General features: G+C 47.3%; 1 protein-coding gene across 2 annotated transcripts; it reads right to left on the reverse strand.

Annotated features, from left to right (window-relative positions):
* Positions 1-98: 98 nt before the first annotated feature.
* On the reverse strand, positions 99-26,852 carry LOC311355260 (F-box/LRR-repeat protein 7-like). Of its 2 annotated transcripts, XM_084474998.1 has the most exons (4): positions 26,481-26,852; positions 21,828-21,917; positions 3,185-3,847; positions 99-1,703 (listed from the first exon to the last, which is right to left on the reverse strand). In XM_084474998.1, exons 1-4 carry the CDS (start codon positions 26,515-26,517, stop codon positions 967-969), a joined length of 1,527 nt encoding a protein of 508 aa, XP_084331124.1. In that variant the 5' UTR covers positions 26,518-26,852; the 3' UTR covers positions 99-966. The 2 variants fall into 2 exon arrangements, with proteins under 2 accessions (XP_084331124.1, XP_084331125.1); XM_084474999.1 differs by lacking the exon at positions 21,828-21,917.
* Positions 26,853-27,815: the final 963 nt, after the last annotated feature.

Genomic DNA, 27,815 nt, shown 5'->3' on the forward strand with positions numbered 1-27,815 from the left:
TGGATGAAAATGTGTTTGCTGAACGACTGAATGTGAATGTAAAGAAGTGAACCTCCACAGAAAGTTGTGTTTCAAAGTTTTGTTTTTTATTGGTGCAATTATAGCAGCAACGGGTTCCTGGTCATTTTAATGTACAAGAGTCTCCGAGAGTTTTCCCTTTGGTAGCGGTCATCGCCTCTGTCCGTCCATCCATCCTCCGCTCTTCATATGACATTATCATCTTCATCGTCGCTGTCGTCGTGGCAACCGTGATTTAACTAAGCTTAATGTGTAGTGTGGAAGTCCGCTGTGAATCACTTTAAGAGTGCTTTTGCACCGTGCATCGTGAACAGAAGTCATACTTGTAGTACTTGCAGTGAGCAAAGGGGGGGTGGGGGGATTGTAACATTACCAGTTCCCTTGTTGCTGTTTGGATTATTAAGTATCTTAGTGGTTTATTATAAATAGGTGTAGAAATGAATAATGAAGAATATCGTATTTATTATTGGAGGGGTTGATGGCGATGAGAAAAAAAAAAAATCGACATGAAACAAAACAGAAAATATTAAAATGCATAAATTGCGAAACTGTACCAGGTGCTACACTTAGTAGCATCGGTTTAGAACAGGTGACACATCGGAACCGAATGCTAACGTGACTGAAAAATGCTAACGTGAATGCTTATACTTGCATGTCTTTACCTTTGAACAGATAAATATGTTAAATACATTCTTTAGAAGTATTCGTAAAATGATAAAAAAAAATAAAAAAAACGGACTGCATAATCAACATCATCATCCTCACCATCATCCACCACGCGGGCAGGAAGAAGAATTGCACACTTTGTGTCCAACCAGTCCGGGCGGCGCGGCTAAGCTAACGCCACCGCGAAGCAGGAGTAGAAAACAAACATCCACTTGTCAGAAGGGGGGAGGGGGGACTTGGAACCCAGAACCCAGAACCCTTTCACCGTCGCCACCGTTGCACTCAGTAGAACGCCGGGTTGGTGTGTTCGATGACGCAGCGCCGGCAGTGGCGCCGCACGAAGCGCAGCGCCTCCGGCGACACCTCGCAGTCCTGCACGTTGAGCAGCTGTAGCTCGCAGCAGTTGGCCGCCAGCGCGCGGAGCCCCCGGCCGCTCACGCTCTCGCACGCCCGCAGGCTCAGCCGCCGCAGGCCCTGGCAGTACAGCGCCAGCTGCTCCAGCCCGCCGTCCGACACCAGCGGACACTTCCCCACGTCCAGGGACTTGAGCTTGGGGCAGCTCCGCGCCAGGTGCCCCAGGCCGTGGTCGGTCAGGCCCTCGCAGCCGCGGGCGTTCAGGTAGCGTAGCCGCGGGCAGTAGCGCGCCACGTAGCGCACGCCCACGTCGGTGATGCGCGGGCAGTGGGCCACGCTGAGGTAGCGCAGCCGGCCCTCCAGGCGGGCCACCTCGCGCAGCCCGAAGTCCCCCAGCAGGCGGCAGTCGCTGAGGCTGAGCTCGCGCACCGAGGGGCAGTGGAGCGCCAGGTGGCGGAGCGACTCGTCCGTGAGGCGCGGGCAGCGGCGCAGGTAGAGGTGGGTGAGGCGGGGGCAGTGGCTGGCGATGATGCGCAGGCCCTCGTCCTCCAGAGAGAGGCAGTCGCTCATGTCCAGGAAGCTGATGGAGATCTGCTGGCCGTGCACGGGGGCCAGCTGCAGGGACGCCTCCTCGGTCAGGCTGATGCAGGTCACCTTGGAGCAGCCTGGAGGGGGCGCACGGGAGCAGGGAGGGTCAAGTACTTGTACCTCCAAAAACTTTTTTTTTTTAATGTAATATAGACTATTGTTGAGCACATGTTATTTATTGAGCAGCAGTTAAAATGCAGGCCGAGCAATGACAATGAACAATGTCCTCAATATTGGGAGATGGTGTAGAACGCTCAACAATAGGTTCCTACTCAAGGCATTGTTCAGCAGATGGTATTGTTAAGTGGCATTGTATTGGTTTTTAATGCCGTCTGGAAAGTTTAATAAGAACAGTTATTACAATAATTATTCTCATTAAATTGGATTATCATTACTGTATACATGGTCATATGACTTTGCTTTAAGTCATATTACCATTAAATCAAGGGGAATAAGTAGTTAGTAAAAGCAGATCTATTCCAGATGGAGCTTGTTTAATTAAATGTACTGCTTCAGTTATGTTCCTGTGTATTCGTATTCAAAGCTGTGCTATGCCATAAGAGGCCACTAGAGGACACTACAGCCAACTAGGCTCTATTTGGACAAACCTGAACTGAACCAAACTGAACTCATCGACCAACAACTCAGAGAGAACTGAAAAAAAAGAATCTTGAAAACTGAAAAAAATAAGGGAAAAAATCACTGTACATCTTTTCCAGTTAAAGAAATGGTCTTCATATAAAGACTCAGCCCTCCTCACATAAAAACACACTCATTGATTAAAAGGCCTTTTCTTCCCTTTCCAATGAGAGGCGTATTTCCTTCAGAGTGCAGCACCAAAGACCTGTCCGACTGAACGTTTTATTCGTGTCACTTTCTTAATGAAAGCAGCAGGCCAGACCTCTTACTCTCGCTGAAGAAAGACTTTCTTCTACCAGATGGGAGATTAAGGTTGGCAGAGCTTCCCCCCCACCCCCGTTCCCCTAATGGCTTTACCAGCTTCTGGGGGAAAACGGCTCAGAAGAACCCAGAAGAATGACTCTTTGATTTCAGAACCCAGACTGATGACCCAGGTCCCCAGATATGTGTGTGTGTGATGTAAAACCCAAGCAACTCCTCAAATAAAAGTGCATTAATCTTAATCCTTTAGGGTCACTTAAACAATTGAGGAGACGAGGTCAGGGGTCCCCAAACGTCCTCTTGCCAAGGACCCCCTAAAATATTGCTACGACCCTCCGTTATCTAAACGCAGACTTTCATATTTAAAAAACAAATTAAAATACTAAATTATATGTAGCTGTTTATTTAAACAGCCCTGTAAAACAGTGACATCTCTAAACGATCTGCTAAACGTTTGTCTTCTATGCATTAAAATACTCTATTTTGCACTATATTTGCACTATTTGTTCCCTTAAAACTCTCTGGTTCGAGTCGAGCCTCCCCATCATTCATCTTTTTTTCATACGATTTGTGATGTCACAAGTGGCTACAACCATCCCCAGCAACAAGATCCCTCCTCGTCCCGATTCGGGGGGGGGGGGGGGTGGGTCACACCGACCTGCCAGGTTGAGGTGCTCCAGGTTGGGGCAGCGCGACACCACCTCGAACACGGCCTCGTTGGACACGTTGTAGCAGCCGGCCACCTCCAGCCGCCGCAGCTCGGGACAGCAGCGCGCCAGCACGTAGAGGCCGCGGTCCGTCAGCCGCTTGCAGCCGCTCACCACCACCGTCTCCAGGGTCAGGCACACGCTGGGCGTGTCCTGGCACAGCCGGTGGGTCAGGATGCGGATGGCCCGGTCGGCGTGCAGCAGCTCCCCGCTCAGCCGGATGGAGCCCCAGAGGCGCGGGTCCCACGCCAGGTTGTACCAGCGCCGGCTCACGCGGGCACAGCGGCACAGCTGGTTGGTGGGCAGGTGGGCGAAGACCTGCAGGAGGGCGTGGTCGGGGAGGAGGTCGATGGGGGAGGGGCCGGAGGAGGAGGAGGAGGAGGAGGAGGAGGAGGAGTGGTGGCCTTTGGGGTGGCGGGCCGAGCGGGCGTGGGGGCCGGCGCCGGGCGCGGCGTGGACGACGGCGGAGGTCTCGGCGGGCGCCGAGGAGGAGGAGGAGGAGTGGGTGTCGTGGCCGTTGCTGCTGAGCGCCGGGGAGGACAGGGAGGAGGACTTGGAGGGGAGGATGAGGCCGGGACTCGGGGTGCTGAGGGTCCGCGTGCTGGAGTCCAGGCCTGGGCGAGAGAGAGAGAGAGAGAGAGAGAGAGAGAGAGGTGGGGGAGAGAGAGAGAGAAAGAGAGAGAGAGAGAGAGAGAGAGAGGTTTATGAGGTTGATTACATTATGTTTTACAGATGCTTTTCCCCCACAGCGTGAAGCTGAGAACAACAAAACATGCAATCAAAATCTGAGTATCTGCAACTAATTTCTACCGAGTGCAGAGTAGCTGCAATCTATTTATATTCTACTGCACATTCCTGTTGGGCCTGTTCTTGACATTTCCAGTTAAAAGTGTTTCCTCGTGCCAATAAAGCTCTTTTAAATTGAACTTAATCATTAAGTGAGAGAAGGAAGAGGAGAAGAAGAGGGAGAGAGTTCCAGTAAAGGGGCGTGGATCACAGGACAGCATCCTTCTGAACTTCCTTCCTGCACGCGATGAGAGGCCCACCGTGTCATGCCTTCTCCGTCAGCCAATCAAAACAAACGCCCGCATCGCCAAAACGCTTCGATCAGCCAACCCGAGAAAAAATAAACAAAACCCAACCAGCCAGCCAGTGTTGCCATGGCTGTCCCGGTGTCGGGGGAGAAAACACAACAAACGCGTGAGGAGTTGAGTGTGTGTAAAGTGTTATCTCCTGCGTGCTGATTGGACAATGGGGGGGGCCTCTTCATCAGGGGAGCTGGCTCCACACGACGGTTCGCTCAGCCCCTGTGTAAACACTCGGGCCCCCTCCGACAGATTGCGGCTGATTACAGACACGTTTCGGGAGGAATCTTCACATCTGTGGGGGCGACCAGGCGTCGAACCACCGGCGGCTGAACGCCACGAAGATGGCGTGCGTGCGGCGGAGCGAACACCAATCAGATGGCGTTCGCATCTGATTGGCTGAGGGATCAAATGCATCACCGCCGCCACCACTAATGCCATCAGGCTGCAGGTTACATGTGTCTGGTCTCTATGGAGATCACCTGCAGAAAGGTCCCGTTGGGGGGCTTACGGCCTCATAACAACAAGGTCTCGTTGTCTCTGTGCGATGGAGGAGCACTCCCTCCAGGGGAACCTGCGCAGGCCAAGGATACTTCTCCTACATTTAATTAAATCACTTTGTTATTCTTATCTGATTTTATGCGATTCTCATCTCCCCGCCCGCCCGAGCAAATTGAGTTAAACATTCCTCGCATGCTTTTCTTACAGACACGGCGATGAATGTCTTCATTTTCCCAAAATGCTTGAAGTTCATTTCATGATTCCCTTTTCTCGACTTCCCAAAGTGATGAATTTGTCATTTTGAGAGGCAATGAAATCCTTTCCATTCTTCCAGGGGCCATATGGATAACATTTGGGCCCCAGGCACCACTCTTGGCCCTCCGGGCGGTTTGATCCAGCTTGAGGTGAGATAAGCATTGCAAGTTTACATTTCTTTTTCCACCCCAAAACACTTTGAGCAACAGTCTGTCTGGAGGCGTGTGATGTCTATCAAACTCCATGGAATGTGTTGTTCAACTGAAAAAGGCCCTTTCCCTCTCGGCTGCTGCTAAACCCAAAGCTGGCCCCTAATACTAAATATTTGTGGCCAAAAACAACATATTGTATCACTTGTATTGCAATATTAGTAAACTTTGAAAAGTAAGCAAGCACTAGAGGGAGGCAACAGAGACAGCACCAGTAACACAAAACTGATTGGCTCAAATTGGTGCCAAAGCTTTCTCTGCCCGACGGACAATGGGACCAATTAGAATCAGTTTAGACATGACACCTTGACCTTCACTCATTTCCTCCTGAATAGTGTCATGCCCGGCTTTGCCATGCTGGGCATGCTCACTCCACTTGTGACATATTAAGTTTAGGCGGTCTCTCTTCCCCCAGTCTGAAGGGGGCACTGTCTGTTTTGGTCCTTCTGGACTAGACAGCAGTTGATTGGCGGGACATCTTCCACCAGTGGTTCGGGGCTCTCTGCTCTGCTCTGGCCTCTTTGTTACAGACAGAGGCTGGCTGCAGCAACACCTGATTTATTTTGCCATCTTTGGCCTTTTACACTACACATACATTTTACTGATCTACACTATACTTTTGCTTTGCTTTTTCCTTGTTTCTCATGGACTGCCTTTTGACATTCAATTTATGCTTTCATGGGCTAAGTTTATGATTAAAATAAATTATCTTGATTTAACTTAACAAACGGTGTGGTCTCCCCTTATGTCACTGCTACTGAGAGCTAGGTAGTCATGACAATAGTCACCTTTCTCTGTGATTGTGGCACCAAGTCTTTCCATTGCAATTGTCAATAACATTGATAATAGTATTGCAAACACCACTGAGATGTCCTCAAAGTACTCCCGCCATCACAAATCAACTCTTGAACTATCAACACACTCTCTCCCTGATCGCCTCGACACTAAGTTGAACAGCCGCCATAGGTACGCAGCAGGTACTACAGCCGGTGCTCGCATTCAAGGTTCTGTGTCTGTGATTTGGAGATAATTCTGCAAAAGTGTAAACGTGAAGACGATGTGTTTGTTCTCCACTAATCAGCAGGGCTTCTTCCTCCCTGACGTGTGTCCGATGCGTACACTTTCCTACACGTTCATCCCTGACTTTTGTCCCTTTGACCTGAAAACGTGTGTTTAATCCTCCTGCTTTCCAATGTCGAGGAGCGAAAGACAGTTGGACAGCAGACAGCCGGACAGCCCAGATCCGTCCAACGGTTCCACACGGCACAACCGGACGAGCGGGTCCTGTAAAATATCCCTCTATCTCCGTGACGGATGGCCCTGTCATGTCAGCTCGCACGGGCAGGAGTGACAGAGGGGGGGGACGTATGTGTGGAGGGGGGTTGTGGTGGATCTCTATTCCAGACCTGGGATGGATGGGGAGGGGAGGGGGTGTCTGGGGTCAATCTGTCTGTCTGTCCCATGGTGATGACATCAGCAGATGTCACCCCTCTCCCCAGGGGAGAATGTCCTCGCTATGACGGATTTAAAACTAAACTGCGCTTTAAAAATAAACGCATATGGACTGACACACACACACACACACACACACACACATGTGCAGACACCACATATGTACAGACTACACACGGCACTCACTCACTCACTCACTCACTCACTCACTCACTCACTCACTCACTCACTCACTCACTCACTCACACACACACACACACACACACACACATTATACCAACACAAACACATGGACTGTCCCTCACATAGTGGATTTACCAGTGGTTTGAGAATATATGTTGCTGATGGAGATAGTGTTGGCTACGGATGTTTTGTTTTACTTGTACACAAGAGCACCAGTCTTTGAGATTCTTCACAGCAATGGTTGTAGACTGATGAATCAATACCGTGTTTTACCTGACATGGGATGGATGTTAAACATGCACTATCACACACATGAACACCAGTTAAACCACTTAAATCCTTCCCATCCAACACCCAGTTGGCCGGCAACACCGCCTGCCTCCAACTGACAAAAAAACACATTTCACTCCACGATCACCCTCGAGGACTGAAATAAGGTATTTCTCCTTCAGTTATTACTCTCCTGTCTGAATATTTCACCCTGGCAGTGTGGCTTCTGTGTTTGCCTAAGCGCTTTATAAATATTAAAAGATTCCTGAGTGAATGCTTGGTGCTTCTTGGGTTAGCCGAGCGGTCTTGCGCTTGTTTTTCTCTCTACAAAGAAAAACTTCACATTCCCCGGATCAGTCCATTGAATAATATGTGGATAATGCTACAGTATTAGCATAATACTGAAAACCATACGCCGTCGTTATAACAATTTGAGTTAAAACAATTCTCCCATTGTCACCACCTTTATGGTTTGGTTAACTAATCCAACCCAACATGGCATCAACAACAGTAAACCAGTTTCCAGCTGGGAAACGTCTGTAAATGCTTAATGGGGAACAATATCTATCATCATTATAAGCAAAGGACTGACGAGGAAAAGTTTGATCAAGCTAGCCAGCTAGCTAGAATCTGCCACTGGCCCATGAGCAATTTCAAAGCCCACTCACTCAGAAATAAAAATATGCCATCAATGGAGGTTTGGTCGATTCACATTTCTATTATTATTCTTATTTTAATTGTTTGCTCTCCCTTTTTTCCTTTTTTTGCTAAGATCCAGCGTCTCTAACTGGTGTGAGCCTTGTGATGTAAAGACAGCTTGGCTTTATTATTATTGTTTCATTTTTTATTTCACCTCAAGCCTCGGGAGGTGGAAGCATTTCAGTCTGAAAGATCGGAATCTATCTAATTACTGTCCCCTACCGCAGCGTTGAAAGGAGAATTGAAATGCTGTGTATAAACCGGGCGTATAAAGAAAATATTTTTTATTTTCATTGCTGCTCCAGTAGAATGCTATAAGATACATATCTTCAATTTGATAGATTGCTTTTACCTAGTACCAATCTATTTTCTAATGACTGAATCTTACTCAACCAATCCACTTTATATTATGCTAGCTTTATGTGTGGGTCCATTCAGCACCTACTACCTCCAAACAGTCCCATAGTAGGAGGGATCCCTCTTCCGTGTTTCTCCTCAAGGTTTCCTCCCTCTGGGTCTTGGGGGAGTTTGGGTCCTTTAAGAGTGCTAAGGGTCGGGGTGTGTTGTATAAAGTGGGCCCGTGAAGCCCTCTGAGACTGTAACTGTGATTGAGGGCTAAACACATAAAAATGACTTGACTTCTTTCACGGTTTTCGCCAAGGCACTTAAAAATGAACAGGCTCGGTAATTATGGGATGTTGAGTTTTAGAGTAAACTGTGGAGGCCCAGCACAGGCCTCAGTCCATACTTCGCTAGCCAGACCATGACCCGTTAAAACCTGACCCCTTCAATGGCTCGAGACACGGTCCCCGCTCTCAAGAGTTCAGGAACGCTCAACTCCCATCCCAAGAGTGAGACAAACACAACCTGTCTCTTAAAAAAAAACCTGTTCTTCAAACCCCTAGCCAACTTCATTATTATTCCACTGCACGCTATCCCTCGCTACAGCCAGGGTCTGAGGCAGAGAGTGGATGCAGACAAAGAACTGGCAGGAATATCTCCCGAGACCAGAGCCAAACCCAGATAACCTGGAGAAACTGCCGTTCTATCTGTTTTTCTCCTGAAAAACTAATGCTGAGCCCTCATCCTGCACTCTTTCAGTTGACCCTTATTTGAAAACAGCCCTTACTCCAGGAATTCACTCTTTCACAAATCATACCATAAAAGTCTTAATACACACCAATCGTGTGATTCCTACTAGGTTTAATCTCAACTGCAATATTCTGTTTCATCAAGGAAACCAGAAGAACGTATTGGCTCCCCCTTTAAGAGTAAGTATTGGATAACAGGGGGGAGTTAAGATCCACCTGTGTAGACCTCCCCTGAATTCCCAATGTCTGCAGACTAAAGGTGAAAGTATATTACTCTGTATCTGTAATCTGTAATCTGACTCCGTAACTACGGAGACCCCTCGAGCATTTGCAGTTCTCCATTGGGATGTCGGATACGCAATGCAATTCGCCGCCCGATCGATCTTATATGCTGACTACAAATCATGTAACTAGTGTTGGAAATTAACTTCCGAAGCTTTTCAAATCTTAGTTGGTGTTTTACTAGTCCTTAATGTGCAAAGTAAACAATGTACAAAGTAAATTCAAAGTCACAAAGTGAAAGTCAAACCGGGAAAAGTGATTCCAGAAATGATTTTGTTAGAGGACCAATCACAGCCCGTCTCCGTCCGTCTCCATATGCATCGACGGATAGTTAAAAATATTCGATGTGCACGTAGAGCTACGGGGAGGGTCTCTGACAGGCTCTCCATCAATGGAGAGGGCTCTGTGTCTGCGTACAGCACTTTACGGAGTAGTATAAATCCACCTAAAGCTATAGGTGTCTGCAGACTACGGACTTTAGAGTAACACCAAAGTCGACCCACAGCAACAGCACCACCTCTAGGAAGTAACAGAACTGCAACTGCAGTACACCTGAATGTTTTTATTATGGCAAGAATAAAAAAAACTGTTACAATGTAGTCAGAGGCAATGTTGCCCTACTTTTCCACTTTGGAAGAAGTAACCAGAAATACATAGATCCTCACTACTTAGCTAGTTCAGTAGTTGAGCTAGTTATTTCAAGCAATCCCTTGATTAACTGTTGCTACCAATTTTCCCTTTGAGGTGAATCCACCGTTTTCCATCTCTAATGTTACTCACCATAACCGTCGTGAGCCAACTCTCATCGTTTGCAGAACAAATACACCACAGCTGGATAAACCATGTCGGAGGGTTGTTTTGAGTGCAGATGTTGCAAGACTCATTTGGGTTTGGGGAAGGAAGTCAGAAGGAAACAGATTCAAACATCTGGTTGTTACATCGCAACAAAGCAGGCATCGGAGCTGAAATGAAAGGGAAAGTCATGCGTTGTGAATGTGGCTGCGGCCGCAGCAAGGCATACCGGCATAAATGAAATCATCAGGCCGCTAATACCCGGATCTGAGATGAGCTCCAGTGGTCTGTCAGCGGGACCTCGTTAATGCAACCAACCAGAACCTCCTAGAACCAACCAGAACCCCTCTGGAGCAGCCAGCCTTTGATAGCAGAGCTGGAGTTGGATGTGAATCAACGGCTCTGTGATTGTGGTGTGGGTGAGGGGACGACGGCCCTGAGGACAAACAGTAAAGCTGTGTGTTGTGGGCACCGGGAAGGGGGTGACAAACACAGAGGACATCAGGGGGATGGGGGATTGTTATTGACTGTTTAGTCTCGCAGCAGATGCTTTTATCCAGAGCAAAAGCGACTTACAGTAAATCCAGATACAGGAGCAGATAGGGGTTAGCGTCTCTTACAAGAGACCTTAAACACCCTAAGGGATGATTACAAGAGGACTGTGAGTAATGGGACCCAGAACCTTTCCTGCTAATCCCCCCCCCCCCCACCCCCTCCTCTATATATTCCTTGTCATGGACGATGCAGGGAAAATCAATAGTCATCTCAGACAGATGAACGCACGCCAAGGTGACCAGCGCCAGGGAGGAGAATGAGAAGCAGCGAGGCTTCCAGTCGCTCGGGGGAACGGTTCCAGAGTCCCTGGAAGCCAGCGGAGAAAAGCAAACGAGGGAGACAGAGGAAAGACGAGCTGCCAGGGGGGGAGATGGTGAGCGGAGAGCCCAGATGAAGACGAATGGACGAGCGGGGTTCGGTGGAGGGCCGGTGGGAGTTCTGGAGGGGCTGGATCAGGGTTTATAAGAGGACCGTGAAGACCCAGTCAGAGCTGGACCCAGGAGGGGGATTATCACCAGTGGTTCTGGCTGAGGCGAGAGGGCCATTAGCTCACTATGACCAGTCTCCTGCCTCCAAGGACTGACACATGTGGTGATGGCGTGTGTGTGTTTGTAAATCAGAATGAGTGCATGTGTGAATGAAAAGGTATGTGTGTGTTAGTGGCGTGCATAAGTGAATGAGATGTATGTGTACGCAAGTGAATGCCGTGTGTGACGGTGGGCTGAAAGAAGGGTTTCATTGTTCCAGAGACCACCAGACACACATTAGGGTCGGCTGTCCGCGGGCCCTGCAGCCTGTAGGCAACCAAACACCAACACCAACACGAGCTGTGTGTGTGTGTGTGTGTGTGTGAACATACTTGTTTGTTAACAAAAGATTATACACTTTATACCAGATCTCTTTTCAAAATCAACAGAAGTGGTAAAGATTCTTTGAAACGGCAGTCTCACTCCTACTCGTAATGCTTAACACGTTACATCAAAAACGATCTAAACTTTCCTGCAGTGTAGCAGAACAGAAACAACCAGTTCTACGCTGGGCTGGTTTGAATGGACGGAAGTGGCTCCTACAGCTCAGGACCCTCCTGTCAGAGGCCGCACACAGGAAGTTGTGACATCACAACCACGCAGCCAGACAATAGGCCCCTGGCCTTCGCTCACAATATCCACATTGAGGCAGGAAACCTCCACTTCTGCCAGCTCCTCCACCCCTCCTCTTCTTCTTACTCTACCCGCTCTTATCCTTAAGCCACACCCACCTCCTCCTCCTGCACCATTTCCACCACCTTCTCTGCCCCCTTCTTATCCCACCTCATACACCTACTAGACCACAATTTCCTCCCTGACCTCCTCCTCAGTACTATGCCTGATTCTATTCATGTGCATCTCCCCTCATATCATTATTCCCGTCCTCTGGGTATACTCCTAGCGCTGGTTGACTCCTCCTGGTCTCCTAGCCTCCAAGTGCTTGTCTCCTAGCCCTCATAGCACTGGTCTCCAAGCCCTGCTAGCTTTGGTTTCCTAGCCGCCTTGCTCTGATTTCTTTCCTCCTAGCTCTCATCTCCTAGCTCTGGTTTCCATTACAAGCTGTATAACACTGGTCTCCTCGCCTCCAAGCTCTGGTCTCCTCGCCTCCTAGCTTTGGTCTCCTCACCTCCTAGCTCTGGTCTCCTAGCCTCCTACCTCTTTTCTCCTTGCCTCCTACATTGGTCTTCTAGCATTCTAGCTCTTGTATCCTAGCCTCCTAGCTGTGGTCTCCCTTCCGTGGGTAAGCTCACTTTAAATTGAAACAGTTCTGCAGTATGTACTCATACACAACATAAAAACTAAATCTGCTACAACTATGTGTGTTTGTCTGTGTGTTTGATTGTGTATTTGTGTGCAGAGTGTGTGTGTGTGTGTGTGTGTGTGTGTGTGCCTGCGTCTGTGTCTATTTAGCTCACTGCTAATTTGGGGAATGGAGAGGACATTCCAGACTCTGAGCTGTTTGGCACTGAGGGACAAAATGGCCTCCAGTCGCCTGCAAGACGGCCGATGCAGAAATCAAAGAAGGTAACAGAAAATGGAGGACGGCTAGTGTTTATCAGGTGGCTACAGAGTGAGGAACAGCAGCTGAACCTAACGGACCACGCATACGATAGGAAGAGTGGCCGCCTTTGAAACGTTCCAACTTCAAAGTCTTGTGTGTGTGCGCGTGCGTGTGCTTATGTGTGTGTGTGTGTGTGTGTGTGTGTGTGTGTGTGTGTCTGTATGTGTGTGTGTATTGTGCATGTGCGTATTCATATGTCAGTGTGTGTTTGTGTGTGTACATATTTGTGTACGTGTACATTTGTGTGTGTCCGTATGTGTGTGTGTGTGTATGTGTGTGTGTGTGTGTGCACAGTCACACACATACACACACACACACACACACACACACACAGAGTGACGACCATGTGAAATGACTCACGGTAAAGTGGCACACCCACACACACACACACACACACATACACACACACCCAAATATATATATACACACACACACACACACACACACACACACACACACACAGGACTGGAAAAGTGTGCGCACAGGCCCAGCAAGCTGATTGGTGTCTGATGAGGAGCAAATGTAGTGATGTCATGCGGTCATGGCAATGGAAGCATGGAATAATCTGGAATATTCCAGAGCTGCATGCGAGTGGAACGCACATGTGCGTGCCCGGGAACACCGACGCAATTTTACAAAATTCCAGAAGGGAATTCTATACCTCTATATATAGAATCAAACATACACATACACACATATACATACACACATAAAGATACACACATCCAAACACCCATATACTGTATGTATTACTGTTTAGTCCTTTCACTGTTGTTTTTTTCCAAACTGAATAACGGTAATTATACACTGTAAAACTCCAGGCAAACAGACAGGTATCCATCCATCCATCAACTGTTGAAACTTCCAATAATCAAAAGTAGCAATGTGTGTTGTCTGTGCTGTGGGGAATTTGGAAAAGTTCAAAGGTCACATCGACTAAAGTGTAGTCCCATTGTTCTCTTTCTTACCCACAATGCATTAGCAGGTACAATTCCAGCTGTCATGCGGTGGAACATTAAGTGCCAAACCACAGACTGAGAGAGAGAGGAACAGGTGAAAAACCCAGGGCAGCCATTAAGACCAGAGCCTGTGGTAGCAGTTGGAGCGCCACAATAAAAGTCCCATAATACCAGGTGTACAACCCTCCCAACCAAACTTACCCCAGCTCAACAAAAGGGTAGTGAGAGAACGAGTGTAGGGGTGGCACAGAGCGAGAGAGAGAGAGAGAGAGAGAGAGAGAGAGAGAGAAAATAAGACAGCAGGAGCATCTTGAGGATGACGGAGGGAGAGTGTGAGAGAAAGAGAAAGAGAAAGAGTGAGAGTGAGAGCATCATTAAAAAACTGGGACCCATTAAAACAGAAGCAGTTGGACCGCCATAATAAAAGCCCCTCAGACAAGTTGTACACCACTCCATCACCTCAAACTAACCCAGAGCCAAACCGTCCAACATTACAAGCCAGGAATACGCACACACACACACACACGCACACACACACACACACACACACACACACACACACACACACACACACACACACACACACACACACACACACACACACACACACACACACACACACACACACACCCTGACACCAAGACATACTTTCCACCACACCCCGTCTGTCCAGCGTATGCTAGGCTTTGAACGACTTCACAGAGTCAATGGATTCACTCAGAGGAACCAAATGGCACGCGCTGGCGGGCCCAGCGGGGTTGTGTGTTAAACTCCCCAAGTCAGGGCGCGCCAAGCGGTGATCACAGATGAGTTATGGGAGAGAACCTCCACAACTCCCCTTCCCTTTTACCCATGAGCCTCTAGTGCAGGACCTCTTGGCTGGTTGTTCCCACTGCTCCCAACGCCTGTCACGCTGGTGTGAGCTTTTTTGTGTTTACTCAAATTTCCGGACATTGGGAAGGAGGGAGGGAGAGAGCGAGAGAGAGAGAGATATGAAGGAAGGAGGGAGGGGGAGAGGAAGGGGACATGGGAGTGGAGAGAGAGAGAAGGAGAGAGAGAAGGACTGAGAAAGAGGGAGGAAGGAGGTTTAGAAATAGAGAGAGGAGACAGCGGGAGAGGAGGGAGAGTTGGAGACAGGAGTGACGGAGGGAGGGAGGGAGGGAGGGAGGGAGGGAGGGAGGGAGGGAGGGAGTGACGGAGGGAGGGAGGGAGGGAGGGAGGGAGGGAGTGACGGAGGGAGGGAGGGAGGGAGGGAGGGAGGGAGTGACGGAGGGAGGGAGGGAGGGAGGGGCCTGAGGAGACAGTAGGGAATGAGTAGGTCCAGGCAGTGTGAAAACAGCACAGGATATTCCCAACCAACACTTATCTACAAACATTTGGTTGCAACATTGCGGCTTTCAGGATAAAAAAAAACTGAATTTGGATTGTTTTTCATTTGGGATGAAAAAAAAATACTTTGAAGAAGATGTTCAAGAAGACTTTGGTCAGAGAGTTCAGCCCTTTCTAGGAAAAACTTGAAAGTCTATAAGCACACGATCATTAAACAGTTATCATGGGTTTTTTTTTACCCTCACTACTCTAGTGAGTTAGCTTGCTAGCAGTAGTAGCGCGTCACCTGTCACACCCTGCCTGGCCTCCGGATGCGTTGGGGAATTTCCTTCCTTTCGCCAAACTCCTTGTCGTGTTTCAACGCCCATCACCACCACAGCTGCTTCCCACCCGCAGAACAAATGGACGCTAAGCGCCTACGAGGTGTCTGCGCGCCACTCCTCGGCTAGCCGACAATGCACAAGGCACACAGCGCTATAATTAACCCCGGCGACTGAATGACGGATGCACGTTTGATTCGCCGCCTCATCCCGCACTCCAACGACCGTCCAGGGCCAGCCGATTCACCGCCGGACATGAAACACGATGCTTTCGTATAAATATCGGATATCGTGAGGCCGTAAATCCGGGCTCATCAAGATGTTACGAGGGCTGTGGGGGGGAGGGGGGGGGATGGGGGGTTGTTTAGCAGGTGAAGGCTAAGGCGGTTTTGCTAGCGTCCTTTGCAGATGATGGGTGATGGTGGTGGTGACGCTGGGGTTTGGAGTGGACAGCTGACCACGGCACCGGCCTTGCCGCAACATGACCTTACTCCCCCGCAGACCCCCACAGGAGAGGGCTGACGGTGGGGGAGGGGTGTGGGGGATTCGAAGCAAACAGCTGGGTTTCAGGAGGCTGATCCATCTAGTCCGGCAGTGATGAAAACCATTGTTCATCTAACCTTTATTCCAACTCAATTTTGAGATTGTGCTCCTCTTTTGCAAGAGAGTACTCATAGCAACAAAAATGTAGGAACGCTACAAGATAATATAGCCATAATGGACATAGAGGCCCAGTAAAGATTTCCAATATGTTCAGAATAATTGCTTTTTCATAATGAGTGCCAGTAACAACAACAAGATTGTGGTTGCTTCTGGCTGGATAGTCTACGACTAGGCTCTAGGGAGGCTAACCTGCCAGCCGGGCCTCAAAAGTAGCATAGTAAGCAAGGCGCCGCAAATATCTGTGTGTTTGTAGACAAACTACAATATTGTTGTGTTGTTACTGGCACACATTGAAATTTTTCGAAAGAAATTAAAAGTGTTTTCCCCTCACATGAACAGGAGCTAGGCTACTGTTACTCTGCAAGTCAATGGAATACGGCTAACAGAACAAAAATGCTAACCCCATTCCTCCTCTGGACGGAAAAAGATGAATTTGGAATTAAATAACTCTGGGTAAGACAGGTAAACACCGACCTACAGATACATTGTAGTATCCCTTTAAGGTAATACTTGATCCATAGGCCTGTAACCTGTTATCTTAGTCCCTGAAATAATAAAAGAATGCACACAGGACGTCCTTCACGAACGCACAGACTATTGTTAGATAAATATGACATATTCTCAGCGTTAATCTTGGACATCAAAGGACAGGCTGACTCCTGCAGAGATTTAGGACTCTGAGATTTACCGCCGCGGGTCACCCTGATGTGTGCCCGGAGGGATAAACATGTCTACCTGCCGATTGCTAAACGGCGTTATCTGGTGTGAAACACAGATTACCCCCCCCCTCTCACGGCCCCCCCTCCCGGCCGCGGTGCCAGGCGGACAGGAAGTGTGTACGTGCGCGAGCCTCGTTCCCACGCATTGACCGGCCCGCCGCAAACTTCCTGCTTCTCCCAGTGATGGATGACGGGGGGAGGGGGGGGGGGGGGGGGGGGGGGGGCAAAGGAGGGGACGAGCGGCACCCCTCGCCCAGGCATCCTGATCTGTCAAGGGGTTGACATTTGACCCAGACTCTGCTGATAACCTGGAATGAATGTATGAATGGAAATAAATGAACACCCTGAACATGTGTTACAGTGGAGACCTAACTTCTGTTTATCCCTCTGCCTGCCCGGTATATTACATAGATGTTAATGTCCATTAACTACTACTGTCGGTTGCCCACATGTTAAAGTGTTGTGTGACTCTACTACATGCGTGTTGGGTCGTACATGCAGTCCTACAGACGTATGTGTCCTCTACATACAGTCAATATGCATGTGTTTGAATCTACATATTGTTTAAATGTTTGTGTTTGAGTCTAGATACAGTCAATATGTGTGTTTGAATCTACATATTGTTTAAATGTTTGTGTTTGAGTCTAGATATGTTTTAATGTGTGTGTTTGCGTCTTGGTTCGAGTCTACATACAGTCAAAATGTGTGCTTAAAGACTCCTCTGCATACAGTCTACGAGTTTGAGTCTTCTAAAAACAGTTTACAGTCTACAGTCTACATGTGTGTTTGAGGCTACAGTCAACTTTACAAGTGTGTGTGTGTGTGTGTGTGTGTGTGTGTGTGTGTGTGTGTGTGTGTGTTTGGTTTGAGTCTATAGTCTACACGCGTGTGTGAGAGCAGTCGTGCCAAACAGGAATCCTCAGAGGCCCCGACACAGCAGGGAGGTCAAGGGGTCAATCCATGCGGTGTGACGCTCAACTCCGTCCTCCCCTAGGGGAGGATTAACTGTACGGCGCCTGCAGTTCCCGCCCTGCCTCTGGCAGGGGTTAGCCAGGCTACGCTAGGCTACGCTAAGCTAACTGGGTCAGCAGTCCCGCATTCCCCGTTGTAGATCTCACTCCGAAACAGAAGAAAAAGATCCAAGATGGCTGCTTTCTGAAATGTAACATTTCATCGAACATTTAACTGACTCATCAGGTGGTATAAATCCATCAGATGGGCGTTTCCTCATGAGCATGAATGATGACACATGCGTGTGGGGGGGCATGGATTATGCATCAGTAAAATGAAAAACTTTGTTCTGGGTGGATTAGTGGGCAATTAGTGTATGTGTGTATGGGTGTACAGTATGTGTATGCATGTGTGTGTGTGCCTTCAATGCCTGTGTGTAGTGCTTGTGCGTGTGTGTGACTGTGGTTGTGGTCGGTTTACACATTGTAATTATTCCCTCCTAGTAGTAGAAAAAATAACAATTTGGGTTAAAACATTGAGGGGGGGGGAATTATGGTCTTGTAGCCGCCGGCCACAGTCTAGAATCATCTATCTATATATATATACAGTATATCTACCGATCTGTCTATCTGTCAATCTGTCTGCCTGTCTCTCTTGCTTGTTCTGCTTGTCTGCGTCTCTATCTGCTTGCCTCTCTACTTATCGTTCTATTTGCCTGCTTGCCTAACTGTATGTCTATATGTCTCTCTCTCTCTCTCTTTCTCTAGTCTCTCTCTCTCTAGTCTCTCTCTCTGGCTATACTCTGTCCATCTGCCAGTCTGGCTATCCGTCTGTCACTCTATCTGCCCGTCTGTCTGCAAGTTGTTCCTCAACCATACAACAATACCAGCACCAGGACTCTTGCCTGCATCTCATAATAACACAGGGGTTAGGGTTGCATCGCCACGGAGATATCCTGGTGAGTCAGCGTTTCCGCGGGCAACAAGGGCAACTGGGGGAGGCAGAGGGGGGTGGGGGGGATGGGGTGGTCTTGAGTCTCTGAGAAGATGCAGCCTCATGTTCATGTCTTTAATCAGACAGACCTCCAGGAAACAGACCATCACACACCGCCCTCTGAGCAGCAGCCTCAGGCCTCTGACTCCACCACCAATGACCAACCTATCAGAGTCCCTCAATGACTTCAGCACACCAGTGCTTCAGGAAAATGGGCTTTTCAACTCGATAGTTGATGACTACTTTTCATAATGACATAACAGTGGATAATTAAACCTTGGATTTTGATATCGGAGGTACTGGGTTTGATTCAACCATGTCTGCAGTCTTACACTAAGTCATCCTTGAGCTATGATTCTAAGGCCTTCCTGCTACTTAATGACCTGTCTGTGAACTGTCTAACACGTACCTGTTCCTTATGGACATGCATCGGTATTCTCTATCCCCGACCTGCTCCTTATTGACATGTATCTGTACTGTCTAACCCCTACCTGCTCCTTATTGACATGTATCTGTACTGTCTAACCCCTATCTGCTTCTTAATGACATTTATCCTACTCAATGTAAGTTGCCTTTGTTAAAAGTATCTGCTAAATAACTACATTTATCCTGCACGGTTTTAATTGTCAGTGTGTGTGCCTGTGTGTTTGTGTGTGTTTGTGTGTGTTTGCGTGTGTGTGGGTGTGTTTGTCCCTTCTATAGCTGGACGACAGGCCTGGTTTAGCATTCAGTTTATTGTTTCTGGGCACATTTCACCACAACAATACAGTGAGTCACCAAACATTTAACATGGTTACACAGTGTTGCAATGCAGAGCTTGGGTGACTTTGAGTGCTTGTGAGTGTGTGTGTGTGTGTGTGTGTGTGTGTGTGTGTGTGTGTGTGTGTGTGTGTGTGTGTGTGTGTGTGTGTGTGTGTGTGTGTGTGTGCGTGCGTGCGTGTGTGTGTGTGTGTGTGTGTGAGTGTGTGCGTCCATGTGTGTGTGTGTTTGTGTGTGTGTGTGTATGTATGCTTGCATCAAACCCTGTAAAGAGAGTGTTAAGCTCTAACCATAACGTTACAGCACGTCAGGTCCAGTAAATTAAAGGGAGCATGAAGAAAGAATGTACAGAGGAAATGACTCAAGTGAAGACAAATTACAAAATAATAGCCACAGAATTCAAAATAAAAGCCCCCTTCTAATTCCCTTAGAAAAAAAGAACTACTAGTCGCTCATCTCGTCCACATCTGTGTCCCGGAGGCTTCAAAGACCACCGCCCACCACAGAGAAGCTTAGAGAGATGCTTTGCGCTACATAATACACGCGCACACACACACACACAGCCCACCACACACACAGCCCACCACACACACACACACACACACACACACACACACACACACACACACACACACACACACACACACAGAGCCCACCACCACCACCACTCTACCAGGCTCTTCCATGCTCTGTGTTGCATGCTTGGAGGGCTGCCTGGCCTGGCTTGGCCCAGGCCTGGATGTGGGGAAGAGATGGAGGTGGAGCGAGCCAATAAAGACACATGACCCATTCCCTGTCTCTCTCTCTCTCCCTCTTCGGTCCTTTGTCATGCACACTCTATCCCTGTGTCCCAATTTCGTCTTCCCTTACCCGCATCTATATCTGCCTCTCACCATCTTTTATCCATTTCTGTCCGTCTCACCCATTCTTTCTGTACCTTGTTCTGTTTCGCTTTATCTTCCTCTCCCCCTGGCAACTATCTCTGTCTCCATCTCATTCTCTCTCTCTCTCTCTCTCTCTCTGTCTCTCTCTCTCTCTCTCTCTCTCTCTCTCTCTCTCTCTCTCTCTCTCTCTGTCTCCATCTCTCCCACACACGCGCCCATGTGTAAACTGAAACATCTTGATTGTGACGAATGACTGAATTGAGTGTGGCTGAATGATTGAGAGTAAAACACAGTAGATTATCTCTTGTATGAACTGAAAAAATTGTTTTCCGCTCTCTTCCGATGTCTTGTTCTAAATAGTTTGGGCCCAGGCCCTAAATGTGTTTTTATTTATTGAATGGAACTCCGTTTCTCTCTGTCGATTTTATCAACTCAAATTACACAGTTGTGTTGGCATGATAAGACATTCCTCGAACCCTCAAAGCAAATGTCTGCACAGGTTGAAGTCTGTGTCCCTCTCTCTCAAATCCTCACCCCTATCGCTATGTTTCTACATCTCTCTCTCTCTTTCCCTATGTCTCTCTCTCTCTCTATCTCTTACACATGGTCATCCTTTTTGAGAATGTTTCTGCATTCTGAAACCTTCTTTTTCTCAGCTTTTCTCTCTCTCTTAATTTCTCTCCCTGTCTCTCTCACTATCCATCACGCTCTCCATCTCCCCCTCTTACTCAGCACCTCTCTTGTTTTTCTGTCTATACTGTCTCTCTCTTTCCCTCTGTAACTCTACATCTCTCTCTCCAACTTTCTCTCTTCAACACTTTTTGTCACACACTTCATCTCTTATTCTGCATCTTTCTTTCTCTCTCTCTCTCTCTCTCTCTCTCTCTCTCTCTCTCTCTCTCTCTCTCTCTCAATATCCCCCGTCCTTCCACACATCCATCCCTATACGTTCTCCCTGCCGCCCCCTTAGCCGTGACATTAACCACAGTTTAGACAAGCATTCTTCTGCAATGAGAAGCCCCAAAAGTGTTTCTCCTCTCTCTCTCCCTCCCTCCCTCCCTCTCTCCCTCCCTCTCTCCCTCTCTCCCTCCATCACTCCCTCTCTCCCTCTCTCTCGCTATCCTTCCCTCTCTCTTTGTCTCTCCCTCCCTCTCTCCTTCCCGCTCTCTCTCTCTCTCTCTCTCTCTCTCTCTCTCTCTCTCTCTCTCTCTCTCTCTCTGCCGCTCTCTCTCTCCGGCTCCATTCTTTTTTCTGGCGAACAACGCTAAAGAAGAATAAGAGAGAAAATAATTCCTCTGGCTCTTGGTACGAGGAGGGGCGGCGTGTTTGTTTTCGGTTTAAGGTTATCCCGGGAACACACGAGTTTCTCCAAAAATAGGCAGCAGAGATGGGAGATGAGGGGGGGGAGGCGGGGCTCAGGGTATGGAGGAATGGTGTGTGGGGGGGGGGGGGGGGGGGGGGTTAGGGGAGGAGGGAGGGAGGGTGGGGGTCCTGGAGTAGGGTAGGGTAGGGGGGGTTGGAGGGGGTTGAGTAATGAACAGCAGATGCCGTATACCTTCGCTGGTAGTCGCATTCTTCGGAGCTCTGGTGGGAGTGTGATCCGTTCCTGAGCTTATGTCAGAGAGGGTGCTAGAGCTCTGCTTACCTGCAGGAGAACAACAGCTTTAGGGGAGACGGTACAACAGGGAATAGCTTTAAGGAAGGCCATACACAGGGAATAGCTTTAAGAGAGAATTTACATGGGTAATGGATGAGTTGTACACAAGACCATACTTTGAACTTCAACTAATGTTGAAGCAGCAGACAAAAGTTATAATTAAATAATAAAACAATGTAATAATTGTAATTATTAATACTATAATATAATAATATATTATATAATAATTATTAATACTGTAAGTCGCTTAATATTTTACATTTGAGGTATCAAACAGACAGTCACCAGTGTCAAAGACTTACACTTAACCATATCACTGATGTCATGTATTTCACTACCCTTGCTAGTGACCACAAGTGGGTTAGTAGCTGTCATCTAGCACCCATAAAGACCACTCTCTCTCACTCTCTTACTTCCTGCCTTTTCTCTGGATGAAATATGATTGGTTGGAGCTGGGAGGGGCTTCCCAAGCGTGCTCAGTGTCATGACCCCAGAGAGCCATAGGATCTACTTCAGGACCCCACCCATCCTCACAAACATGCACTGCAGCGTTAGAGCAGAACTATCTGTTCTTGTTTGAGTCAGTGCATGGCTCTCTCCTCCACGACTGCCTGCACCCCCAGATGCACATCTGAGTGGTTTAAGTTATTGTGAAGATGTTTGTACTTGGTGATGTATAGAGGTGTGGTGTTTGTAGTTACGATATTGGCATTTCAGATGCAATATCTCAAGTCGCTCATTCCCATCACTGCTAATCACGTTTACGTTTGTCTGTTTGGAAAATAGCCGGGGTCAGTTTTATGTGTCCCATCCTGATGTGTGGAAGACAAATCGCCTGAACTGAAATCCCATTTAACTTGCTTCCCTCACAGTGAGCCAGAACCCGTCCTTTGAATGAGAGATGTGCATTAGCCGTGTTTGATGTACGATTACCGCTACATGTGTCATCAACAGAATACTTCATAAGTCACTCGCTCCGCTCAATGTCTTTGTTTTATTGCCTCAGCGTTGATTTATCTTTCGACTTGATGTGAACGGGAAACGTGAATGCGCCGAAGCTTATTCCTCCCATAATTCAACAGGAAACGTACGTCAAACAGGCGCTATGTTTGAGTCGGCTAGCTCAGTGAGTGCTAGGCTAATACGGCTAACATATCATGAATACTGCTTTACAATTGGGTCATTTAGAAGACACTTTTCATCCCAACGTGATTTAGGGTGAGTACAAGATCCTGCTCAATGAAGCTGTGGACATCTGGGATCAAACCCACAACCTTTCATGGTGGGAGTCGAACGCCCGAGCCACTACACTACTACACCACATTAACTAATATACATTTGAATTGATTTTGTTTAGTTTGATATTGTAAGGCATTGTTTCATATATTTGCATCAGTTAATGTTTGGTGAATTTCTGCTACTACTACTACTACTACTACTACTACTACTTTATTTCAGCAGACGCAAAGTGAATTAACAGTGAATTTTGTTTTAAGTTACGAGTCCTTAAAGTTCAGGTAGGGGTCAGGGGGCATCTTGCTCAAGGACGCCTACAGGTAGACATGTGGACATGGGGGGGTTCAAACCTAGAACCTTTCTGCTGGGAGTGAAACACCCTAAACCACTGGGTTAGGGGGACACAACTGAAGTGAGGATGGTGTGTATCGGGGCAGTGAAGGGTTGGTTGAGGAGCCACGTTCCTCTCTCTCCGGTCACGAGTGTGTCTCCGTGGCTTTCCTAAGACAAAGTTTGTCTCTCTCTAGCAAAACCCCAACCTTGACCACTGAGCTCCCAACGCGACCTGGTCTAAATAAAACTAGACGACGCAGCGGTAACCACCGACTTCTGCAAGAGCGTCAGAGTAACAGAGCCAAGAAATGCTAGACGCCGGGGTTTTTTTTTGGTATGGAATGTGGTAATGTTTCAGAGATTTCAAGACGACGAAGTCTGCTGGAGGTTAAACAACGTCATTCCATCACCCCACGCCCCTATCAGACACAAACATACACTCAACCATGTAAACACACACACACACACACACATACATGCATAAATGTTAATATATATATATACACGTGATACTCAAGACAAACACCAACACACAACCTACATTAAATACACACCCACCCACACACACACAAGGTACATTACCATGCAAACAAACTATATTCAACACACACTCACACAAACACACAAGGTACAGTGACGTGCAAGCAAACTACGTTAAACAAACACACACACATACATAAAATGACACAATTAACACACACACACACACCACCAACAACACCACCCCTCATTACAACATTATAAACTATACACTACACTGACAAATAGATATGTGTGTGTGTGTGTGTGTGTGTGTGTGTGTGTGTGTGTGTGTGTGTGTGTGGCCCATGATAACAGTATGCCATGACATCACTCGAAGGGAGGGGATATCAACTGGCCTCCGCTGGAGATGTTGGACAGCAGAGAGGAGATCTCCTCCTCTCCACCACATGAGTCCGTCTCGCTCCTCCACATAGCCGTGATGTTGCTTCACCCAAAAATAACTGTTGTTGTTTTGCTCAATTTAACATCTCCTCCTCCTCCTCCTCCTCCTCCTCCTCCTCCTCCTCCACCCTCTCTGCTTCCTCGTCTCCCCGGGCAGCGCACACGTCCAGCAACAGCGACAGCACCGTTATATCATAGGCTTACTTATATTTCGGGCAGTCACTTTTTTTTGCAAACCAGTAGTTTGCTTTGTGTATAAATAACTTGGCACCACTGTCTGTCCCTGCTGTAGAATGGTCATTTGACCCCCTTCCTGTGTGATTTACGCTGCAGGCCAGGGTGACTGGGTTAGGGCACGTGAGTCAAACGCTTTAATGAGCATGCGAACGCAGAGCGGTTTCTAGGGAGATTGGGCGTGAAAGGTTACCGACAGTCCACTTCCTGTCTGTCATATGTCCGGACTGGAGTGATCAGAATTGGTCTGGAGATTTGCCTTGTCTTTGTGACAAGTGTGTAATTGATCTGTCTCCGTGGCAGGAAAACAGGATGTGTCATTTGATTCACTCTGAAAATAGTTGATCACATTATCCATTTGATTGGTTAGACTGCTTATAAAAATCTGCCTGCAGGGTTGTAGAGCTTGTTTTAGTGTGTGTGTGTGTGTGTGTGTGTGTGTGTGTGTGTGTGTGTGTGTGTGTGTGTGTGTGTATAAATGTGCGTATGTGTGTGTGTGTGTGTGTGTGTGTGTGTATAAATGTGCATATGTGTGTGTATAAATGTGTGTGTGTGTGTGTGTGTGTGTGTGTGTGTGTGTGTGTGTGTGTGTGTATGTGTGTGTATATGTGCGTCTGTCTGTCTGTCTGTCTGTCTGTCTGATTAGCTCAAACGGGCAGTGGGAGGAGGCTAGGGAACACAGAGAGAGATCACAATATGCTAACTCCATCGGGCTAAGAGACCCATGCAGGGAATCGAACCCGGTTGGCTGATGCTTTGAGCCAATAGAAGATAGATACTCATAGTAAGTCTTGGGTTGAGTTTGTTCATAATGAACCATAACCTGTTATAATAAAGTTGCTTTCCACCTCTTTGGACTAGGCCTATTTGTAAATGTGTGACGTCACAAGTAGATTGGACCTATTGTGGTACAATATGCATATATCTGCAAATTAATGGTGGGTTTACCTGAAACTTTTGAAAGTTGCATATTTACATAGTTATTTGTATATCACTCTGTATTGTCAAATGCCAGATATGAATATTCACAAATTGGCTCATGATTGGTTCTTAATATTTGTCTTCAGTAGTCTACAGGAGTATAATGCATCATTAGTGGAGTATGTAAAGGCAGACAAGCTTCGCTACAGCAAAAGATTGTAAATCACAAGTAAACAGTTGATGATGATTGGGGGATATTGTAGCCTTTGTAGACTGACTAATTTGTACAAAATGGCTACCTTTCTTGACCCGTGATAAAAATGATTCCTATTCAAAAATACCTTAAGCATTTATGACATTGGGACTGTGCTCTGTCATGTTGACAATGCACATTGGCGTTATAATAAAGTCATGTCGTTTAGTGGTGAGAAACAAAGGAGCCTATTGAGAGCAGGACTGGCTGGAGGTGAACAGACGCTGGACTCAGGATCTTTGTTCAGACATGTGTCACAACTTTGTTGAGCGCTTCACTTTAATCCGGTTAAGAAGGCTTCGTTATTACAACTTTGTTCTCAACAAATGTTATACTTGAACGAATGCATGTTTGTGTGGAGTAGGATTCAAACAGTCTACCAATATCATGTAGGCTATTCCGTTTGAAATAACGGAAAATGAATAGCCTATAGCGCAATGGAAAGCTAACGGAATCAAATAAAGAAGTCTATTCCAGATTTGAAAATAGAAAACATTGCCATCCCCGATCTTGCTAAATCAACACATTTGATCCATTACGATATTACCAGGCTACAAAACCCCGACAGTGATCATGCCAGATAGTCCCACTCAAAACAGGATCATTCAAAAGTTGAGAAACGCCAGATGTGGAGGCAACATATCACGTACCTTCGCTTCCATACTGTTTTCCATTGTTGGCACCCATCTTAAAGAATACATAATCTATTAAAAACGAGTCAATATCCACAGCGGGCAATTGTTTTCGCCAAGGAACCGGACGAGCCGTGCACGGAGCGGGCTACTGTTCCTGGGCCGCCGACTCCCCCGATAGTTAATCCAGATGTTGCATGATCGCAGCACGGCTGAACATGACGCAAACTCAACATCCACGCTCCTCCGAGGACCCGAAGCGACGGAGGCAAGCCCGCACTGTGCTACATCCTCGGGCCCGCATTGTTTCGGAGGTATCCGGATTCGCGTGTCTTTTTCGAAAACTTTTTCAGCCCGCCGTAAATGGCAAGCAGCTGTGGATCAGGTTGAGCGCTCGGCAGTGGGAGCTGCCAAGCGAAGCGAGCGTCTGCAACACGCACAGCGCTGGTCCGGAGGATCTGGATTTAAAGAGACCGCAGACCAGGGTGGAGAAGACTAGAGCGTTCAGAGCGCACACTGCACACGATATCCAAACTCCACAACCACCAGTAGAGTGGAAGGACTAAATCACTGCGAGGAACAGAAAAGCATTGTCTGTGTGTGTGTGTGTGTGTGTGTGTGTGTGTGTGTGTGTGTGTGTGTGTGTGTGTGTGTGTGTGTGTGTGTGTGTGTGTGTGTGTGTGTGTGTGTGTGTTGGAATAAACGTTTCACAGTTTGACAGTTTTGACTTTTCATTCTGTCAAAAAGTACCCCCCCCCCCCCCCCCCCACACACACACAGACACACACACACACACAAACAACCAATACAAGGTTTCCTATTTTACTAACAAGGGTAAAAACACACAATGACACAAACCAAATAACAGGCACTCCAGAATCACACTTTTGAACACAATATAAAAAGTTTTTTTTGTACTAAGGTTTTTCTTACCACAACGTTTAATGTGCTCTAAAATGTGATCAATTGAAGTCCTAATCATTGCGGCCAGTCTTCTTTATTTACTTTTTAACTGGCTTTCTCTTGGAATGCATTACCCCAAAAACATTCAAACTCTCTTGGCTGTCTGATTGAGGTCAGATACCAAGGACCACGATAAAAAACAGTTTACGGCTTGTTTACCTCAATGGAATGCACACCGAGAACTACTCCTGCGAACTTAAAGACGCATGTTATCAATCCGTGACGTGTAAGAAAAAAGCAGAGTTAATGACAGAATTTATATTTTATTAATTTAAACATGAGCAAAAACACAGAAACAAAAATACAATCGATCAAGAAGCAAAGTAGCCCTTCAAATAGTGATGTCAAAATAGATTGGAACTATCGTGGTCCATAATGAAAACATCGGGA

The sequence above is a fragment of the Micromesistius poutassou genome (genome assembly GCF_964030765.1).
Source record: "Micromesistius poutassou genome assembly, chromosome: 11".
In the NCBI taxonomy this organism is placed as follows: Eukaryota; Metazoa; Chordata; class Actinopteri; order Gadiformes; family Gadidae; genus Micromesistius; species Micromesistius poutassou.

Bases quoted from the DNA above. Each gene is read 5' to 3' on its own strand.
- LOC311355260 (XM_084474998.1), bottom strand. From the start codon at position 26,517: ATGGGTGCCAACAATGGAAAACAGTATGGAAGCGAAG. The intron at 21,918-26,480 runs GTACGTGATATG...GTTCTCCTGCAG, and splicing joins AAAACAGTATGGAAGCGAAG to GTAAGCAGAGCTCTAGCACC. The intron at 3,848-21,827 runs GTATACGGCATC...TCTCTCGCCCAG, and splicing joins GAATGCGACTACCAGCGAAG to GCCTGGACTCCAGCACGCGG.